General features: G+C 40.2%; 1 protein-coding gene across 18 annotated transcripts in view; it reads left to right on the top strand.

The window, feature by feature from the left end:
* The window catches only part of ENOX2 (ecto-NOX disulfide-thiol exchanger 2), a 277,671-nt gene that overhangs the window by 220,574 nt on the left and 38,103 nt on the right, over positions 1-18,994 (top strand). For all 18 annotated transcript variants that reach the window (XM_016943964.3, XM_016943962.3, XM_063804882.1 and 15 more), the window contains 4 exons: positions 1,262-1,468; positions 10,820-11,053; positions 13,275-13,487; positions 15,267-15,373. In XM_016943964.3, coding sequence (XP_016799453.1) covers positions 1,262-1,468; positions 10,820-11,053; positions 13,275-13,487; positions 15,267-15,373 — 761 coding nt within the window. The remainder of the gene's footprint in view (positions 1-1,261; positions 1,469-10,819; positions 11,054-13,274; positions 13,488-15,266; positions 15,374-18,994) is intronic.

Here is an 18,994-nt window from a genome sequence, read left to right as displayed (position 1 = left end):
CTTTACCCCTTTTTTTGACCAAATACAGGGAAAGAGAGTATTATGAGTAACTGATTATTCTTAGCCACACCAACAAGACAGAGAGTAGTAGCAAAGTGAGGAAGCTAGAGATCCTGATACCCAAGGAAGCTCCCAAATCAACTGCTTGCCAACTTGGATAAGAGTCAGGTTGGGGGCCTTGGCCTAATCTATGAACAAGACTCATTTATTTTTGCATGTGAGCTATAATCACTGGTTGTTGAGCTCTCCAAATCTTGAGCTAGGAGAATTGTTGTTAAGAGCTGAATGGAAAAGAATGGATTACACAAAATAAATCCTTGCAGATACAAAACCAACACTAGAAAACCCATGACCATCATGCTTTGTTTTGTTGGGCTACAAACTGTAGGAGTTTGCTTGGAAATTGCTTTGATACATATAAATAGCAACAAAGAACTGGCAGATAGAACAGGCTTTATGTTTAAGATGAGTGCATATTTTTTTGAAGCAGAGGGAGAATCATCTCATTAAGTAGGTTTTTAATGATTCTCTATGGCCAAATTTATCTCACTTTAGTTAATGATTTCCCAGACGAGCTTATTTTCTCTGCTGTCTTTCGTATTTCCCTGTAAATGCTGCAAGACTGACTCTGGACCTCACCTCTCCAGCAAGGAATTTGAGGAAAGGCTCACTGATATTGAAAAAAACAACATAAAAGGGATGGTTTGTACTCTGACTGATTTTGTGAAACCAAATCATTCTGACAGCTGTAGGCATTGTTGTAAGTAGGTACCCCATCATTGTCAAATTAATCCTGAATCTGTTCCTTCAAAAAGCATTAACAGAGAGAATGTAGTAACTACAATCTGAATTAAACAAATCCTTCCTCAGGAACCCTGGTTCTGAGAACTCTTGAAAATAACAGTTTAAACTGAGTGGGATTTTCTCCCACTAATTTCTTAATAAAAATGACTAAAAATTTGGCATAGCTGGATTGTCACAACAAAAGTAACGAACAAAACTAAAGGACTCTGGATGGGACAGACAAATAGGCCTGGGTCTTTATGCTCCAGATATCATGGTCAGCAAACGATTGAATAAAATGATTTTCAGGTTCACTCAGTCAGTTTTCTGTGGAGCAGAGATGAACACCTCAGAGGCCACATCCTTCTGACACTCTTAGACAAAAGTTTGACAGGGATAGCAGGGAAATGTTAGATTTCGAAGAGGTCTGTCCCAAGCAAACATTTTAATTTCAAATGTTTTTGCCCTTACAACTTAGATCTCCCACCTCCTGCAACCCGAGAAAGACCACCAGGATGCAAAACAGTATTTGTGGGTGGTCTGCCTGAAAATGGGACAGAGCAAATCATTGTGGAAGTTTTCGAGCAGTGTGGAGAGATCATTGCCATTCGCAAGAGCAAGAAGAACTTCTGCCACATTCGCTTTGCTGAGGAGTACATGGTGGACAAAGCCCTGTATCTGTCTGGTAGGTGTTTAGATGTGGGGATTGTGCCCACCAGGCACAACGCAGATATTAAAGATAGAACTATTTGTGTCTATAGCAGCTAAGTTTGGGCTTAGTATTACCTGCTCTTGCCTTCAGAGGTGGAAACTGAATGTTCCCATTCAACTTCTTCCTTTAAAGCTCTTCAGTAGCTCCCAGTTGTCTATGGGATAAATCCAGACTCCTCACATGTGGCATCTAAAGGCCTTGACTGTGGGCTGTCCCTCTTAGAGTCATCTCCCAGTCCTTCCTTCCCTCACACACCATGTCCCAACCACACTAAGTGAACTCGAATTCCCAGAATGTGCCATGGTGTTTTATGCCTTTTCCTCTGACTAGAGTCACCCTGCCCACCACACACACCCCCTAAAGCTCCAGCTCAAGCACACCCTCCTCTGGAAAGCTATCTCTGACCTGTCTCCCCACTCTGCCCAGCACTGCTTTAGGCACTCCTTCCTCAGGGCTTTCACAGCACCTGGTGCTTCCTCCCAACATGACACCTACTGTACCATGCTAGAAATGTCTCTTTCCACATCCATCTCCCCCACCACAACGTGAAATCCTTAAGGGCAGGGACTGTGTCTTATTTAACATTGAATCCCCAGCATCTAGCACATAACCTGGCACAAAAGTAGATACTCATAAATAGTTATGGAAGTCAGTTATTTGTCAAATATTTATTGACTGCTAGGCAGAATGCTAGGTTGCTGGGGATACAGCAAAGGGTGAGGCAGATAGACTTCCTGCCATCAAGGATTTTACATTCTGGAAATGGCAAAATATAATATATATGAAAACAAATAAATAAGTTACTTTCAGTGCTAAGTGCTCCGAGGAAGATAAAAAAGGTTAAGGTACCCAGAGTTGTTAGGAAAGGAAGTCTTCTCTGACATTTGAACTGAGACTTGAATAATGTGAAGAGAGATTGCCATGTAAACATCTTGGGGAAGAGCGTTCCAAAATAAGGAACACCAAGCCAAAGTCCGTGAGATGAAAATAGACTTGGTATGTTCAAGCAGAGGATAGAAAGTTAGTATGACTGGAGCATAGAAAATGAGAGAGGGAGTGGAGGGAAATGAAATCTGAAAGGCAGGCAACTATGACAATGAGTTTTATTCTGGAAGCCACTGGAGGATTTTAAGGAATTCAGTGACATGATCTGATTTACATTTTACAAATGTTACTTCTGAGCAGAAGATGGGCTGAGAGGTATGAGCAGGAGTGGTGACTGGGAACTAAGTTAACCAGCTGTAATATTAGTCTAACCCAGAAGTGATGGTGGCCTGTATAGTACAGTGGTTGGAGTGGAGATAGTAAGAACTACTTTGCATAAAATCTCCTGTTTATAGTAAAAATTCAGATTTAGGGTGTGTCTTGGTCCATTTTCTGTTGCTTATAACAGAATATCTGAAACTGGGTAATTTTTTTTTTTTTTTAAGATGGAGTCTTGCTCTTGTCGCCCAGGCTGGAGTGCAATGATGTGATTTCGGCTCACCGCAACCTCCGCCTCCTGGGTTCAAGCAATTCTCCTGCCTCAGCCTCCCGAGTAGGTGGGATTACAGGCACCTGCCACCACGCCTGGCTAATTTTTGTATTTTTAGTAGAGATGGGATTTCACCTTGTTGGCCAGGCTGGTCTCGAACTCCTGACCTCAGGTGATCCACCCACCTCGGCTTCCCGAAGTGCTGGGATTACAGGTGTGAGACATCATGCCTGGCAAAACTGGGTAATTTATAAAGAAAAGGAATTTATTTTTTATAGTTATGGAGGCTGGAAGTCTAAGGTCTAGGGGGCACATCTGGTAAGGGCCTTCTTGCTCTCTGCAGAGAGTTAGCTCAGGTCTTTCTTCCTCTTCTTATAAAGCCACTAGTCCTACTCTCATGACAACCCATTAATCCATTAATCTGTGAATGGATTAATCCATTTATGAGGACAGAGACTTCATGACCCAGTCACCTCATAAAGGCCCCAGCTCTTAATACTGCCACATTGAACTACTTCTTTGCCTAACAGTAATGGTTTGGAAGAATTGAGTCTAAGTGCTAGACATTTCATGATGACAGCATCTTCATTGGTATAACAGGTACTTATTGAACATCTTTTTTCTGTAAACTCTTGTGCTAGATGCTATGCAGAGTAGAAAATGAGTAAAACCTAGTTCTTCCCCTTAATGAATTTAGGGTTAGTATGTAGTCATACACTTATTTATTAAAGAAAAATGTATTTAGTGGCAGGCATTACTCAATACACTGATATGATACACACACTGCTAATAAGAGATTAAAAGTTATAAGTGCCATGGAGGAGGAAGTGAGGGAGGAAGGTAGGAGAGGGAGAACGAGAATATTTCTGACTCCTAACTGGGGGCATCAAGAAAGGTAGCTTTTGGACCAAGTCTTTGACAAAGGGAAAACATTTGCTTGTGGACAATGGGGCATGAAAACAGCATGAGCAAAAGTACAAAGGTGGTAAGCTTTGGCAAACATTCAGGAAACAGTGAGTAGTGGTTTGTTTACTAAGTAGACATGAGAGCAGGAGGCAAAATATCAGTTATTAGCACACTCCGAAAGGCTTAACAGTTGGGTCTTTACTCCTCAGGTAATAGGGAATTGAAGAAATTTTTGAACAAGGAAGATAATTGTTTCTGCAAGATTAATTTGACAGCTCTATATAAAACTGTATTAGAGGAGAGATGTGAAAAGAGGAGAGGAGGTCAGTTAGAAGCCTGTTGTAATAGGCCAGGGAAAAGGTAACAAAGGTTTGAAAAAGTAGGCTGGTAACATGGGGAAGGAAAGGAGGAGGTGTAGATGGAGAATACTCTTTTTACATTTGGTAAGTGCTATAGAATCTAATTACCAAAAATTCGGCAGCACTTAATAATAACAGAGCATTCCACGAGACTATTTTAATAAGAACATAAAGGTCTCAAAAAACCCTGCGTAGGTGTACTTAAAAGACAATATACTGTTCAGGAAGCATCCATCTAAACATCACCAAAATCAGCTCTCTGTTAACAGCCACCTCCTAGAAACATTCTTAGGGCTGCCAAAAGAAAGGGGATTTCCATCAGTGATATGAAAACAACTAAATTTTGCCCTTTAAATTTGAATCTGTCCCCCTGAAAGTGCCCAAGTGCTAGCAATCTCCTGAATGGGGTAGCTGTTATCTCATTTTGTAAAAGAAAGCAGTTAAAAGAAACAGAAAAAAAATCCCTTACAAAAGGGGGCTAGAAAATGTGGAGATCATCATTTTTTTTCTGATGGAATTGGAGCACCTTTGGGAGCTGGCACTGTGCACAGTGCACCCACCCCATAGCATTGTAGCATCTTTAATGAGGTTTATGTAGAGCTTTCATCTCATCCTCTCATTTGATCCTCTCCACAGTTCTGGGAGAATAGGCAAGGTAATCATTGGTAGCCCCATTTTTCTGATGGCTCAGATGATCAAATAAGATGAATGGATGTGCAAGTGTATTATAAACTGTAAAGAGCCCTAGAAAGGCTTGCTTATGAAATGTATTCATTCTTCCTTTTTCTAAAAAGAATGTATGACAGTTTTGGCATTACTGGGTAATATTATTCTTTGTAACAGCTTTAATTAGCTATAATAATTTAATTTTAATGAGGTATAATAATTGACATACAATGATCTTAACATATTTCAAAAATACAATTATATAATATTCTATATATGTATTCAGGTATGAAACCGTCACCAACAATGAAAATAATGAATATGTCTGTTATCCCCAAAAGCTTCCTTTACACCCCTTTTGCAATCCTGTCCTTCTACCCCTCACCACTCTCCCTTCAGGCAACCATTTATCTGTTCTCTATCAGATTAGTGTGGATTTTCTAGAACTTTACATAAATGGAATCACACATTGTGTATGCTCTTCCTTCCTTTCTATAGATCCATATTTCCACTTGGTGTCATTTTCCCTATGCTTGAATTTCCTTTAACATTTTTTGTAGAGCAGGTCTGTTCCTGATGAATTCTTTCAACATTGATTTGAAAAAGTGTTTCACCTTTCTTTTTGAAAGATGTTTGTCCTCTCTCAGATGTTGTTCCACCATTTTCTTGCTTGCATTGTATCCAACAAGAAATGTGATGTTATCTTTATCTGTGTTTCTCTGTACATAATGTGTCTTTTGTCCATGGATGCTTTTGAGATATTTAAATCAAAACCACAATGAGATACCATCTCACACCAGTTAGAATGGCAATCATTAAAAAGTCAGGAAACAACAGGTGCTGGAGAGGATGTGGAGAAATAGGAACACTTTTACACTGTTGGTGGGACTGTAAACTAGTTCAACCATGTGGAAGTCAGTGTGGTGATTCCTTAGGGATCTAGAACTAGAAATACCATTTGACCCAGCCATCCCATTACTGGGTATATACCCAAAGGACTATAAATCATGCTGCTATAAAGACATATGCACACGTATGTTTATTGCGGCACTATTCACAATAGCAAAGACTTGGAACCAACCCAAATGTCCAACAATGATAGACTGGATTAAGAAAATGTGGCACATATACACCATGGAATACTATGCAGCCATAAAAAATGATGAGTTCATGTCCTTTGTAGGGACATGGATGAAATTGGAAATCATCATTCTCAGTAAACTATTGCAAGGACAAAAAACCAAACACCGCATGTTCTCACTCATAGGTGGGAATTGAACAATGAGAACACATGGACACAGGAAGGGGAACATCACACTCTGGGGACTGTTGTGGGGTGGGGGGAGGGGGGAGGGATAGCATTAGGAGATATACCTAATGCTAGATGACGAGTTAGTGGGTGCAGCACACCAGCATGGCACATGTATACATATGTAACTAACCTGCACATTGTGCACATGTACCCTAAAACTTAAAGTATGATAATAATAATAAAAAAAGATATTTATTGCTGGTTTTGAGCAATTCAATTATGATATGCTTTGATATAATTTTCTTCTTGTTTCTCGTGCTTGGGGTTCATTGAACTTTTTGGATCTGTGAGTTTGGATCAAATGTGAAAAATTTTCTCCCCTTATTTAATTTTTTTCTGTTCTCTTCCCCTGTCTTTTGGTGCTCCAATTAGGCATATATTAGGCCCCTTGAAGTTGTCTCGCAGCTCACTGCTATTCTGTTCTTTTTTTTTTTTCAGTCTTTTTTCTTTCTGTATTTTATTACAGATAGTTTCTATTGCTAGGTCTTCAATTTCATTCATTTTTTTCATTATAGATACGGGGGCACCTGTGCAAGTTTGTTACATGAGTATATTGTGTAATACTGAGCTTTGGGCTTCTAGTATACCCATCACCCAAATAGTGATTATTATATCCAATAGTTAATTTTCAACCCTCATTCCCCTCCCACACTCTTCACTTTTGGAGTCCCCAGTGTCTATTATCTATCTTTATGTGTACCCATTGTTTAGCTCCCACTTATAAGTGAGAACACATGGTATTTGATTTTCTGTTTCTGAGTTATTTCACTTAGGATAATGGCCTGCATTTACATTTTAAAGTATTACTAAATTCACACATCCAAAAGCCCAATCTTCATATAATCCAGTGAGACAGGAGAAAAGAAATGCTTCTCTTTTGCTGCTTTCAGAATTTTTTCCTTCACATTGGATAATCTGATGCCTATATGCCCTGATGATATTCTTCTTGCAAAATATCTTCCAGGTGTTCTCTGAGCTTCTTGTACCTGGGTGTCTACATCCCTTGCAAGACCAGGCAAATTTTCCTGGATTATTCCCTCAAATATGTTTTTCAAAGTTTTTACTTTTATTCTTCTCACTCAGGAATGCCTATTACTCATAGGTGTGGTTGCTTTACAGAATCCCAAATTTCTCAAAGACTTTATTCATTGTTTTAAATTCCTTTTTTATTATTTTTGTCTGACAGGGTCAGTTCAAAAGACCAGTGTTCAAGCTCTGAAATTCTTTCTTCTGCTTGGTATAGCCTGTTATTAAAGCTTCCAACTGTATTTTCTAACTCCTTCAGTGAATTTTTAATTTCCCTAAGTTCTGTTTTTTTTTTTTTTAAGATCTCTATCTCTTCTTTCATATCCTGCATTGTTTTTCTGGTTGCTTTGTGTTAGTTTTCAACTTTCTCTTGGATCTCATTGAGCTTCCTTACAATCCATATTTTGAATTCTTTATCTGTCGTTTCAGAATTTTCATTTTCATTAGGATCCATTGCTAGACAGCTAGTGTGATCTTTTCGGGGTGTTGCAACACCCCGAGTTCTTACACTGGTTCCTTTTCATGTGGGGAAGCTGTCACTTCTTATTTTTGAATCTAATTTCATTTGGATGGGACTTCCCCCGACTCCGAAGGTGTGACTGTAGCGTATGTTGGGTAGGGTCCTTTAGCTTTGCTTCTTTAGCCCTGTGCACTTCTGTCAGCAGGTGTCCTATTGTGCTGTGCAGTTTAACCTCCTGGTGAGTAGGTGGCGCCTACAGGTAAGAGCCACCTGTGGCAGAAGCAGATCGGTATGTACTGGATGTTTTCTTACTGTGAGGTGCTCTCTGTTCTTTCAGATGATGGGCTGGTCTGTGAAATTCCAGGTTCCCTATTCAGCCCAGGGAGAGTGGATGGAGGACAAAGCTGGGTGGAGCTGGACAAACAAGCTCACCCACGAATAACCCAATGATGAGCACAGGCAGCACCCCTGACAGGAGTGGCTAGGGGAACTCTTGGAGAAATGTGCCGAGGTCTCTTCAGGGGATGAGGGGGCCACATCAGCTCCACTTCTTAGACAGGCAGGATCACAATGTTTCTCTGTCACAACCCTCTCCTGGGGCTCCTGACTCAGTTTACACACTGGCCATCTATCTCCAGGCTACCATGTAGCTAAAAGGAGTGACTTTGGGGAGGAAGCTCTTCCCTCAGCCCAGTACAGACAGCTTTGTGGCTCACCTATTCTTTGACACAGCTTTGTGTAAAGACGGGGAGGGACTCTGCCTTTCAGCATGTGAGAGTGGGAGACAACTGTGGGGGTGCCGGCTGCTTGGGCCCAACCTCAGGCCTCAGGCCAAGTGGTCAGGCGCCAGCAGTGATGGACTGAGCTAAGCAGTCCTTCAATTCCCAGGCCTCTAAGTGGCCCACTGGATGGTGTGTGGGGGGCCTGGAGGGACTCCACCAGGACCGGGCCAGCAGGCTTATTCTCAGGCCCCCAGGGTTCAGGTGGTGGCTGCGATAGGGAGGGCAGGCTGGTCCCCAGTCACCATTAGAATTCTCAGGTGGGTGCAGGCAGAAGGCTCAGGTGCTGGGAGCCCCCAGTTTCATTAATTTTTTTCTTATGCAGCATCTAATTTGCCATCAGTCCTGTCTGTTGATGTTTTTTTCAACTTAGACATTGTAGCTTAAGCCTGTAGATGTTTGATTGTGGCTCTTTTTATATCTTTCATGTTTCTCCTTAGTATGACCAGTCTTTTCTCTAGCTTCTTGAGCATGTGAAATCAAATTTTCATCATTGTTTTTGTATCCTTATCTACTAATTAAATTATCTGCATCACTTCTGGGTCTGTTTGGATTGGCTGATTTTTAAAATCTTTATTATGGGTCATATTTTCCTGCATCGTTGCATACCAAGTAATTTTTTTATTAAAGTTTACCTTATTTGGTGACATATTTTTATTTCTATAAATAGTCTTGAGTTTTGTTCTAAATGCAGTTAAGTAACTTGGGAAAATTTTGGTCCTTTTAGGTCTTGCTTCTTAAGCTTTGTTCAGCAAGACCAGAGGAGTTTAGGGCTAATTTTTCTCCACTATTAAGGCAGAACCCTTCTGATCACCCAGTACCAGAAGTGTGAGTTTTTCTGCTCTGGCTGGTAGGAAAAGGAGCTATTCCCAACCCTGTGGGAGCTTTTCAGGGATTGTTACCTCTAATGCTCAGGTAGTTTCCCACACATATAGACATTAGTACTCAGCTAAATAATAGTGGAGGACCCTCTGCATATCTCTGAAGCTCTTTCTCTGTGCAGCTTTCTTCTTTCTGGTACTCTGCCTTATGAACTCTATTTCCATAGTCTTCCTAGACTCCCAGTTCAGTCTCCTCAACTTGGGAACACCATCATGCCCTGTCTGAATTCCCTTCCCTGTGCTGAGGCCCAAAAACTCTCTTATTAGGAAACTTTTTTATTAGGAAATAAACTGGGGCAATCATAGGGATCACTTCATTTGGTTCTTGTCTCTCAGTGATCCCTGTCTTCATTGTCTTATGTACAGTGTCTTTAAAAAGCATTATTTCATATATTTTATCCATATTTTTAGTTGTTTAAGGTAGGAGGACAAATCTAACCCGTTACTCTATCTTAGCCAGAAGCAAAAGTCTATGTTGGGTATTATTCTTGAGAGGCAGGTTAGAATAGAGGAAAGCACAGCCAGCTCTACTGTTTGCTAATTGTCTGACCCAGGGCAAGCCACTTAACCTCCCTAACCTCTTTTGATGCTCAGTTTTCTGTTTGGTATAATGTTCTACCCTTCTACCCTGCAAGCTTGTGCTGAGAATGAAATGAGATAAATTCCTATGGAAGTATCTAGCTGAGCTCTTGAAACTTAAAAAGTACTTAGTTTTTTCCCCACTTTTTTTAAGATACATGACTTGGGTAAGTATAGCTGGCACAGAAAGAGGAGGTATGGAGTTGAATCAGATTTTCTGAATCCCAGTCCTATACTACTATATTATAATCACACTACATCTTTTTTTTTAAGGATCCCAAATTATATGTCACCTGGGTCACACATCACTCCCCATCATTTTTTTTTTTAGAAAAAAAAATGGCTCACAGTTGACAAATGCTTCTAGGAAGCAATTTTAGGGATTAAAATACCAAGTTAATGCATTTAAGTTTTACCAAAATCTTTGTGATAGTATAATGGACACTCTTGAATTTATTTAAAGACAAGTTCGTTTGAGGCCACCTTTTCCATTCTTCCCAGCCCTTGGTGCCATATAAGGATCATGCTTGATACTATTACCCACGGAGCCAACCTCAGCCAGAGGTAAGGTATTAGATGGAGGAATGGAACTCTTAAGAACAAGACTAACCCAACCCATAGAATGTGAGCTATTATCAGAGATAATCTAAATCTTTTGATGATTTACTTGCTAAGCATGGGGAGAGAATTTGGAGTTGTGTGGTCACTTGGAACTGCTGCAGTGACATCTGAAACACTGAACTTGGAAAAGTATGTATAGTCTTTCATGTCTCTCTCTCTCTCTGTCTCTGTCTCTGTCTCTCTCTCCCTCTCCTTCTCTCCTTCTCTCCCTCTCTCCCTCTCTCCCTCTCTCCTCTCCCTTTCACCCTCCTGTGGACTTAGGTTACCGCATTCGCCTGGGCTCTAGTACTGACAAGAAGGACACAGGCAGACTCCACGTGGATTTCGCACAGGCTCGAGATGACCTGTATGAGTGGGAGTGTAAACAGCGTATGCTAGCCAGAGAGGAGCGCCATCGTAGAAGAATGGAAGAAGAAAGATTGCGTCCACCATCTCCACCCCCAGTGGTCCACTATTCAGATCATGAATGCAGCATTGTTGCTGAAAAATTAAAAGGTATCAAAGGCACTCAAGCTTCATGATTAAAAGAACTCTTTTCTTTAGAGAAGTGTCATAAATATAATTGCATTGTTGACAGTTACACTTTGAGTTTCCTACTAATGGATTCTAAGCATTTCTTGTGTTGGAGCCTTGCAGATAGAGAGGTGTACCTAGTAACTCAAGAACCAGGAAATTTATCCCTACTACCTGTGTCTCTGCTCCTTCATTGTCTCAAGGGATGGCATTTTTCTCTTCAGACATCAGGTGACTAGAAATAAACAAGTTTTCCTCACTTTCCACGTCAGAGACTTTTAGGCATGATCTATGACTTGGGACCTGTAAGCGCCCTCTTTTATAGTGGATACAAGTTAGGTTATAATTCCAAGTCAAATGAGTGAATCAGGATGATAGGATTTGATGTGATCCTGAAAAACTCTGGTAAAATTCTTGTTTTAAAGATGAGAAAATGGAGGTCCAGAAAGTAGTCATGCTGTACATTCTTCTTAGATGACTCAAAGACTTAGCCACCACCAACTAAAACGTAAAGACTTTTAAATCACTTTAAAAGGCCAGTTTATTTAAAACAGTGACTGTGGAAACGTGTAGACATTGCTTAATCAGACTGCTTTCCCATTAGTTTTGATTCTTGTTCCCCTTGTTTGACTCTCAGCCATTTTGTTAATTTAACATTAATTGCTCTGCCTGGTCTCCTGTCTTAGTAGCTCAAATCCAGTCTTTCTCATTTTCTGAGTATAGATGATTTTATTGGATGAATGCTGGTGTCCCATTGATCTTATTGGTAACACCAATCCAGCTCTAATGGTATGAATTTTCCCTGCTTCTTGTGTTCTCAACTCATCAAGATACTGCTAATCCTACTTTCCAAATAGGTCTCCTTCACCAGACATGTTTGTACCACATAGCCTAAGGGATTCACACATGTAAGAAATTGGTTTTGACTTTCTTTAAGGGAAAAGCAGAAAACCTAGAGTCCAGAATAGAGGCACAGAAATAATGGTACATTTTGAAAAACTGGAAAGGCTGAAAGCATTGGTAAGACGCCAGGTCCAAGACTTGCCTAGTCACACAACACCAAACAAATCAGTTTAAGTTTAAAAAATGAATTTAATGGGTGTGTGACCCTCAAGAGAAGCAAAAACTGAGCATCAACATAAAGTCTATATCTAAGTAATAAAGTGAAAAGCTGCTATAAAGGGGAGGCTGACTGCTTGTTATATGTCTGCACTGAAAAAGGGGCAAGAGGCAAGAAGTTCAAACTGCAGTGAAGGAAATTTCCATTTAACATAAGGGTTTCTAGCCAGAGAAGGATGTGAAGCCCTTGAATTGGGCTTCAATAGATCCAAATGTACTCTCCCTCTCTGGAGCCTTTAAGAACAGAAGGCATAAGTGGCTATCTTGGGGAGCTGAACCAGAAGCTTTGGAAGAGCTGTGCTACTATCTTAACTAATCACAGAATAACTCCTAACTAGCTGCAGAAATCTACATGGAGGTTCTTCATGCAAGAGAAAAAAGGATGTGGAGAAATATAGAAATAAAATAAATTGCATCAAAATAGATTGTGACTGGGACTGAGTGGAAGGCCTGGGGCTGTGGATTGAACACAGGAGTGATACTATAAAAGGTCGAAGATGTGCACGTTTGTATCTAAAGAATGACCTACTTAACTCTTCCCTGAGGCTCCTCCCAACACTGTAATTCCATGGATCCATGGTAAAGTTACTGTTAAATTCAAGTTAAACTCAGGATTCAAGTTTGCTTTTCCTCATTAAAACACAGGACTGTAGAATTCTGAAGTTCCCTCACTAATTCATGGTTTTTTCTGTCTCTCTCTCTCCCCTCTGCCCCCTTTCCCCCTTCTCTCTCTCTCTCTCTCTCTCTCACACACACACACACACACACAATCAGAGAGGGTAAGAAATTTGCAATACATGAAAGCTATATATCAGTACAGAAAACTTTTTTCAAGGAAACATTACTCTTTCTGAAAATTCATCACAGACCACAACCAGTCTGACTACATTGATCCTTCCATTCTTCCTGTTTGTCTGCCTGCCTACTGCCTGTGTGTGCACATGTGTGTATGTGTGGCTCCTCATCCTCAGCAATTCATTTACCCATCACTGCCAAAAATCATGATGCCCTCTTTGCCAGCATGTTGGGAAAATAGATCAAAATTTGGTTACCTTTGTTGGTTATAAAAATATATTTTTTTCAGATGATTCCAAATTCTCAGAAGCTGTACAGACCTTGCTTACCTGGATAGAGCGAGGAGAGGTCAACCGTCGTAGCGCCAATAACTTCTACTCCATGATCCAGTCGGCCAACAGCCATGTCCGCCGCCTGGTGAACGAGAAAGCTGCCCATGAGAAAGATATGGAAGAAGCAAAGGAGAAGTTCAAGCAGGCCCTTTCTGGAATTCTCATTCAATGTGAGTGGAACTTAGAGTTCTGCTGGAATGAGAATAAGTCACTTCACTTAGTCACTTGCTCTCTATGGGAGCTCAGGCCTCCAGAGCCATCCTGTGTTAAGGCTCAAGGCTCCCTTTTTCACTGCCTTGTGCTCTCCTTATATTGTCAAATGCCCAAGCTCCAATTTCACAGGAGACATGTGCGCACCTGCTAGCTTCATTTTCTCTGGTGTATCTACTTCAACTCCTTAGAAACACTGATCCTTAGGCCACATCCTATACTTCTACAGCCCTGGGCCTCAATAGAGGGCTGGGTATTTTATTGCTAAAGTTACGATGTAGCATCAGCATTTTAAAGCTGCTTTTCTTCAGATTTGTATAATTATCATCATGTAATATGCCTTCTAGAAACTCCATTTCAATGATCAATGTAATTATATTTCCCAAGGTGATTGGATAAAAATCAAATTTGCTACTTCTACATTTTTTATTTAGTTTACTTTCTTCTGCTACCTTTGCTGGATGTCATAGACACTGGGACAAGGTGAGAAGCTACCAAAATGGCCATTTTTAAAAAGAAATTCCGCTCCAAACCTATCTAAGGTCTCTGAAATGAGCCAGATCAGATAAATTATCAAGTACTTTTTTGTTTACCACATTATAAAATTATACACTCTTATTTTTTCAGTAAGAAAGTATATTCACCTTAAGAATAAGGGTATAATTTTATGATTTTGCTTTTAAACAATTATGGTCCACTCTTTCCAAACTTGACTTCCCTGTACTTGACTCATACATAATTGTGATTAAGGGGGAGTTGTTCCATTTGCCACTTGTATTTTGAAAGTATATATGGGCATAAAATCCAGGAGGCAAAAGCACATGTCTTCAGGACTTTAGGATAAATTTTTAAAAAGAGAAAGCAGCACGCATCATGGGACTATAAATCCTTAAGTCATTAGAAGACAGGGTGCAAACAGGGATGTAAAGAAAAAAAAAAAATACCTCTGGATTTTCTTACTGTGAACACCCAACCAGACAGGGGCTCTTGTCCTGCTTTTCTTTTCCCAAAGGAGTCATGTCTAAGCTTCCCCTCTCTTGAACTGTGATTAGGATAAAGCCCCAGAACATCTGCACACATTTCCCTGTTTGACATTTTAAGAGACCTTGAAAAATACTCTCCAGGACCGCACTTACACAGCATCCTTCCCTAAAACTTATATTTTTCCAGTCAACGAGTCTATCTTGGTAGACTTAAAAAAGATTCAATCCATCTTATGTTTTGATTTGATGCTTCTTGTTAAACATACCTCAGAAGAGTAAAAGCATGAATTCTGTTGAAGCAAGGCATCCAAGTGTGTGTCAGAGGGCTATGAAAGGAGCCAGGGGTAGAGAGTTTCTGGTACAGTTTGCCATTTTCTTTCATGCTGTGTGGAGTCACTAGTACTAAACTAAAGACAAGTACTAAATAAAAGTGCATTTGCTATGACTCTTCCTCTCCTGGCTCCATGAATTCACAATGCCTGTATTAAAACTCTAGTTGTTACCATTTTACCCCAAACCTCTGGTGTTCCCTTTTGTCTTTCTGTATGTTGATGTCTTTTCCTTTGCGTCTCCTTTAAAATCAAAGTACCCCAACACATGTAGCCTTTTCCAAGCACAACCACAGCTTAGTATAGTGTCATAACAACAAGATACAACAAGCCTGATGCTTCTCTTTTATTTCATTTCTTTTCTCCTCTCTTTTTCCATCCCTGGATGATACCCTGGCCTGATCCAACTGCTGATTTGATGCTGCAGTTGAGCAGATAGTGGCTGTGTACCATTCCGCCTCCAAGCAGAAGGCATGGGACCACTTCACAAAAGCCCAGCGGAAGAACATCAGCGTGTGGTGCAAACAAGCTGAGGTTGGTAACTTTTTATTCTGGTAGCCCCTCAGGGGGACAGTTTCTTTCGTTAACAAGTTATTGATCTGGAGTTTAGCCAGAATTAAATAGTGCCAAGCTCCCATGGTCACAATAAGGCCCTAATGAAACACTAAGATATGTTCTATAGCCTGTCACTGTGTCCAGACCACCTGCTGTCAAAAGGGTAATAAATGTGCTTGTGCTGTGGTGAATGCATTCTGCTGGATGGAAACCTTAGTAGTGAAAATGTAGCTGGGATAATTATAAGTTTACTTCTCTTAGCGAGCTAGTCTTGGGTACAACAATAATTACTGACCTGCGCTTCTAGTGTTAGTAATATTAGGGCTGTCTTACATTTTTTAGAGTGTCTTGACAGTGAAGGACGGAAGCCGCCTGGTGTTATACTGGATCTTTGAAATTTCCGAGCTTCTTTTATCAAATTCATTTAGTCATCTTTATAGGTGGAAGCTTTAAAGGTAACAGGACTCTGATCTTAGGTTAAGGTTGGCACACACCTCTCTGCTTATACTCAAGTGACATTTTTAGCATAACACTAGAATAAATGTGATGTGATTAGGTTGCTCTTCTGCATCAAAGATTAAAAACTGAGATGGGAGATTTCACTGATCTGCCATTGAAAATCCTGTTACATATGCCTCAAGTCCTCCTATTCCTATGGGCAACTTCCTTACCAAGTCCCAATATTTTCAATTTATATATGCAGCAACTTTTCAACTACATTTCTGGTCCTCTTTGCCAGCCTGGTAGCAGTCCCATTATATCTATCCATGTAAATTGTCATATTCCTTAACTTTTAAATAGCATTTACAAGATATTTACATTTATAAAGTGCTTTCACATTGGTTATCTCACCTGTGTGAGCCTCACAGTAGACATGGTGAAGTGAAAAAAGTATTGAACTCAGAGCCAGACATGAATTCAAATCTCAGCTCTGACATGTTAGTGCTGTGTGACTGAGCAAGTTATTCAGCCTTTCTCAGTCTCTATTTCTTCACCTGTAAATTCGAGACAATAATGAAACCAGTCTTATAGGATGAGATGAGTTAGGAAATGTGTAAAAATTTGAAAAATAGAAATAGTATTACTTCAGTTTTTATTAACAGCTTCATAAGTGATAGTGAGTAGGTATAGATTTCATATTTTACCTGCAGGAAAACTGAAACGTAAAAATGTTAAGTGATTTACACAAAATTACAAAGCTAGCAAATGGACTAGAAATTATTCTCCTCACTGTGAGCTCTGGTACAAAATGCTTTGTGGTCTTGAGCTAGTTATTTAACCTTTGTGGATCTTTGTTTCTTAACCTATAAAATAAGGATAGTAATTTCTCTCTGTCCTTCACGAGAATACATGAGATATGTTTGTGTGAGAACAATTTGAAAACCATGAAAAGCATTTAGGAGAAAATAAGCCAAATCCTGTTTATAAACTGATAGTATCTGAGCCATCAATTCTGGCACGGCAAAGGGATCTGGGAGTCACTAGAAAGAAATCCCTGAAGACAGCCATCCAATGGGTTGGTAGAGTCACAAATAGCCAATAGCATCTTTACTTGTTTTTTAAAGAATTAGGGGAGAAAAGGAAACTATTATCTTACTGTAGCACAAAATGGTTTTAGAATCCTAGGGCTGCCTCATGTTGTTCACCTTCAACAAACAAAATTCAACTTTGTGATTCAGATGTTTACTGATCACTTTCTCCATCTCAAGCACTATGATAGGCAACATAGAATGAAATGATCTTTGCCCTCAGGGAGTTAGAAGGGTAATGAAAGTGATCAAGAGGAGGAGGGGAGTTTCACACGCTAAATTTAAAATATCCAGTCTTCAGTTCAGAAGAATAAAAGTCGAGAGAAAAATGCTCAGTAGGTCTTATGATTGTAGAAAAGCAGAATAGGCATTAAGTTTCTACCTTCCCTTTGATACACGTACACTTCTAACTCCTCTTTGGGTTAGAAGAAGTTGGCTGAATGGCCCCACCCTTTAAGGAAAGCCGTGACAGTACATTGCCTTTTTGCAGGAGGAAGGGAGCCTCTGGTTGGAATGCTGATTTGCCTAGGTCACAATACTTTTTTTTTTTTTTTTTTTTTTTTTGGAGACGGAGTCTTGCTCTGTCGCCCAGGCTGGAGTGCAGTGGCGCGATCTCAGCTCACTGCAACTTCCGCCTCCTGGGTTCAAGTGATTCTCCTGCCTCAGCCTCCCAAGTAGCTGGGACTACAGGCACACGCCGCCATGCCTGGCTAATTTTTTGTATTTTAGTAGAGATGGGTTTTCACCATGTTGCCCAGGCTGGTCTTGAACTCCCGAGCTCAGGCAATCCGCCCACCTCGGCCTCCCAAAGTGCTAGGATTATAGGCGTGAGCCACCATGCCTGGCCATCACAACACTTTTGCAAACTATGTGGCCATAAAATATTATCCATCAATCATATTCATCAAGGGTCTGTGTAGTTATTAGGTTGATACAAAAGTAATTGCAGTTTTTGCCATTAATATTTCAAGCCTACTTATCTAGCGGATATATACTTGAGTTTAATTAGACTCACAGTAGAGATAGCTGTACCAGTGAGCTGGACACTCCTTAGGACCTATAGAGAACTGAGATATTTGCACCCTATTGCCCAATATTGTAACAAAACTTCCTTGGCAGAGTGGTGATGATAAAGTACATGACCAGCATGACTTTCCAGGAGCTACATGTTTAATGCTGTGCCTTGTAGACTGTAGAAACCCCAAAAAATCCTTCCCGCTTGTTTGATTGAATTAAATTAAGGTCCACCTTGAATATCTCAAATCTTGTTCAGTACTACACCAGCTGAAAGTGGGACATAGCTCATAACCTTTCTCTGGTATTGCATTCCCTAAACCTAAAAGATCTCTTTCATTTTATATTGGTGCCTCTTTAAGTCATTGTTTTTGTTTTTATTTTTGTCCTTGTTTTTTTTTTTTACCTCTGCAAACTTTTACTTGATAGCAGGCAACTGTGAGGACTGAAAGGAGGTATCCTGTGAGAAATAAATAAACCGTCCTCTTAAATTGTGGCTGCCTCTTAGCACCCCTTGAAAATCAGAACATCTCAAAAACTTAATCAACTAGGCTGCCTTATTTTTGACCTAGGCATCCAAGCTACATAGAACTCATAAGCCAAGGGTTTCATCAAAGTGAGTTTCTGACGTTCAACCTTTTTACCAGTTGCATCTGAGAACAAGTCAACCAATGACCTCCTCATGTCACAAAGTGCCTGTTCCTTGTCTCATTGTCATCCTTCTACCAGCAGCCAACACGGTCTTACTCTGCTGAGAGAAAGGATGTGGAGTATGAAGAAAAAGTTTCCGCCTTTGGGGAGCTTAGACACTGACTTTGGTAGCATATGTCAAGCAAACTAGTTTGCTAATGAGTCTTTTTCATTGCTTTACGTTCCTGATTTATATGTGTGTGAGGTCCCTGCTAATACAACTGAAAACGGTATTAGGAGAAGGCTGAATGAAGTCCCTCCCCTTACTAAAAGTTGGTGTCTATAGTGACTTTACTGGCAGTTCTGTGTGTTGTGGGAACTCTTTTTCTACAGAATCACTTAAAACCTATGTGTTTCTCTCTAGCTG

This window comes from Pan troglodytes, chromosome X (genome assembly GCF_028858775.2).
Source record: "Pan troglodytes isolate AG18354 chromosome X, NHGRI_mPanTro3-v2.0_pri, whole genome shotgun sequence".
Classification (NCBI taxonomy): Eukaryota; Metazoa; Chordata; class Mammalia; order Primates; family Hominidae; genus Pan; species Pan troglodytes.
This window is presented reverse-complemented; position numbering and strand designations above follow the sequence as displayed.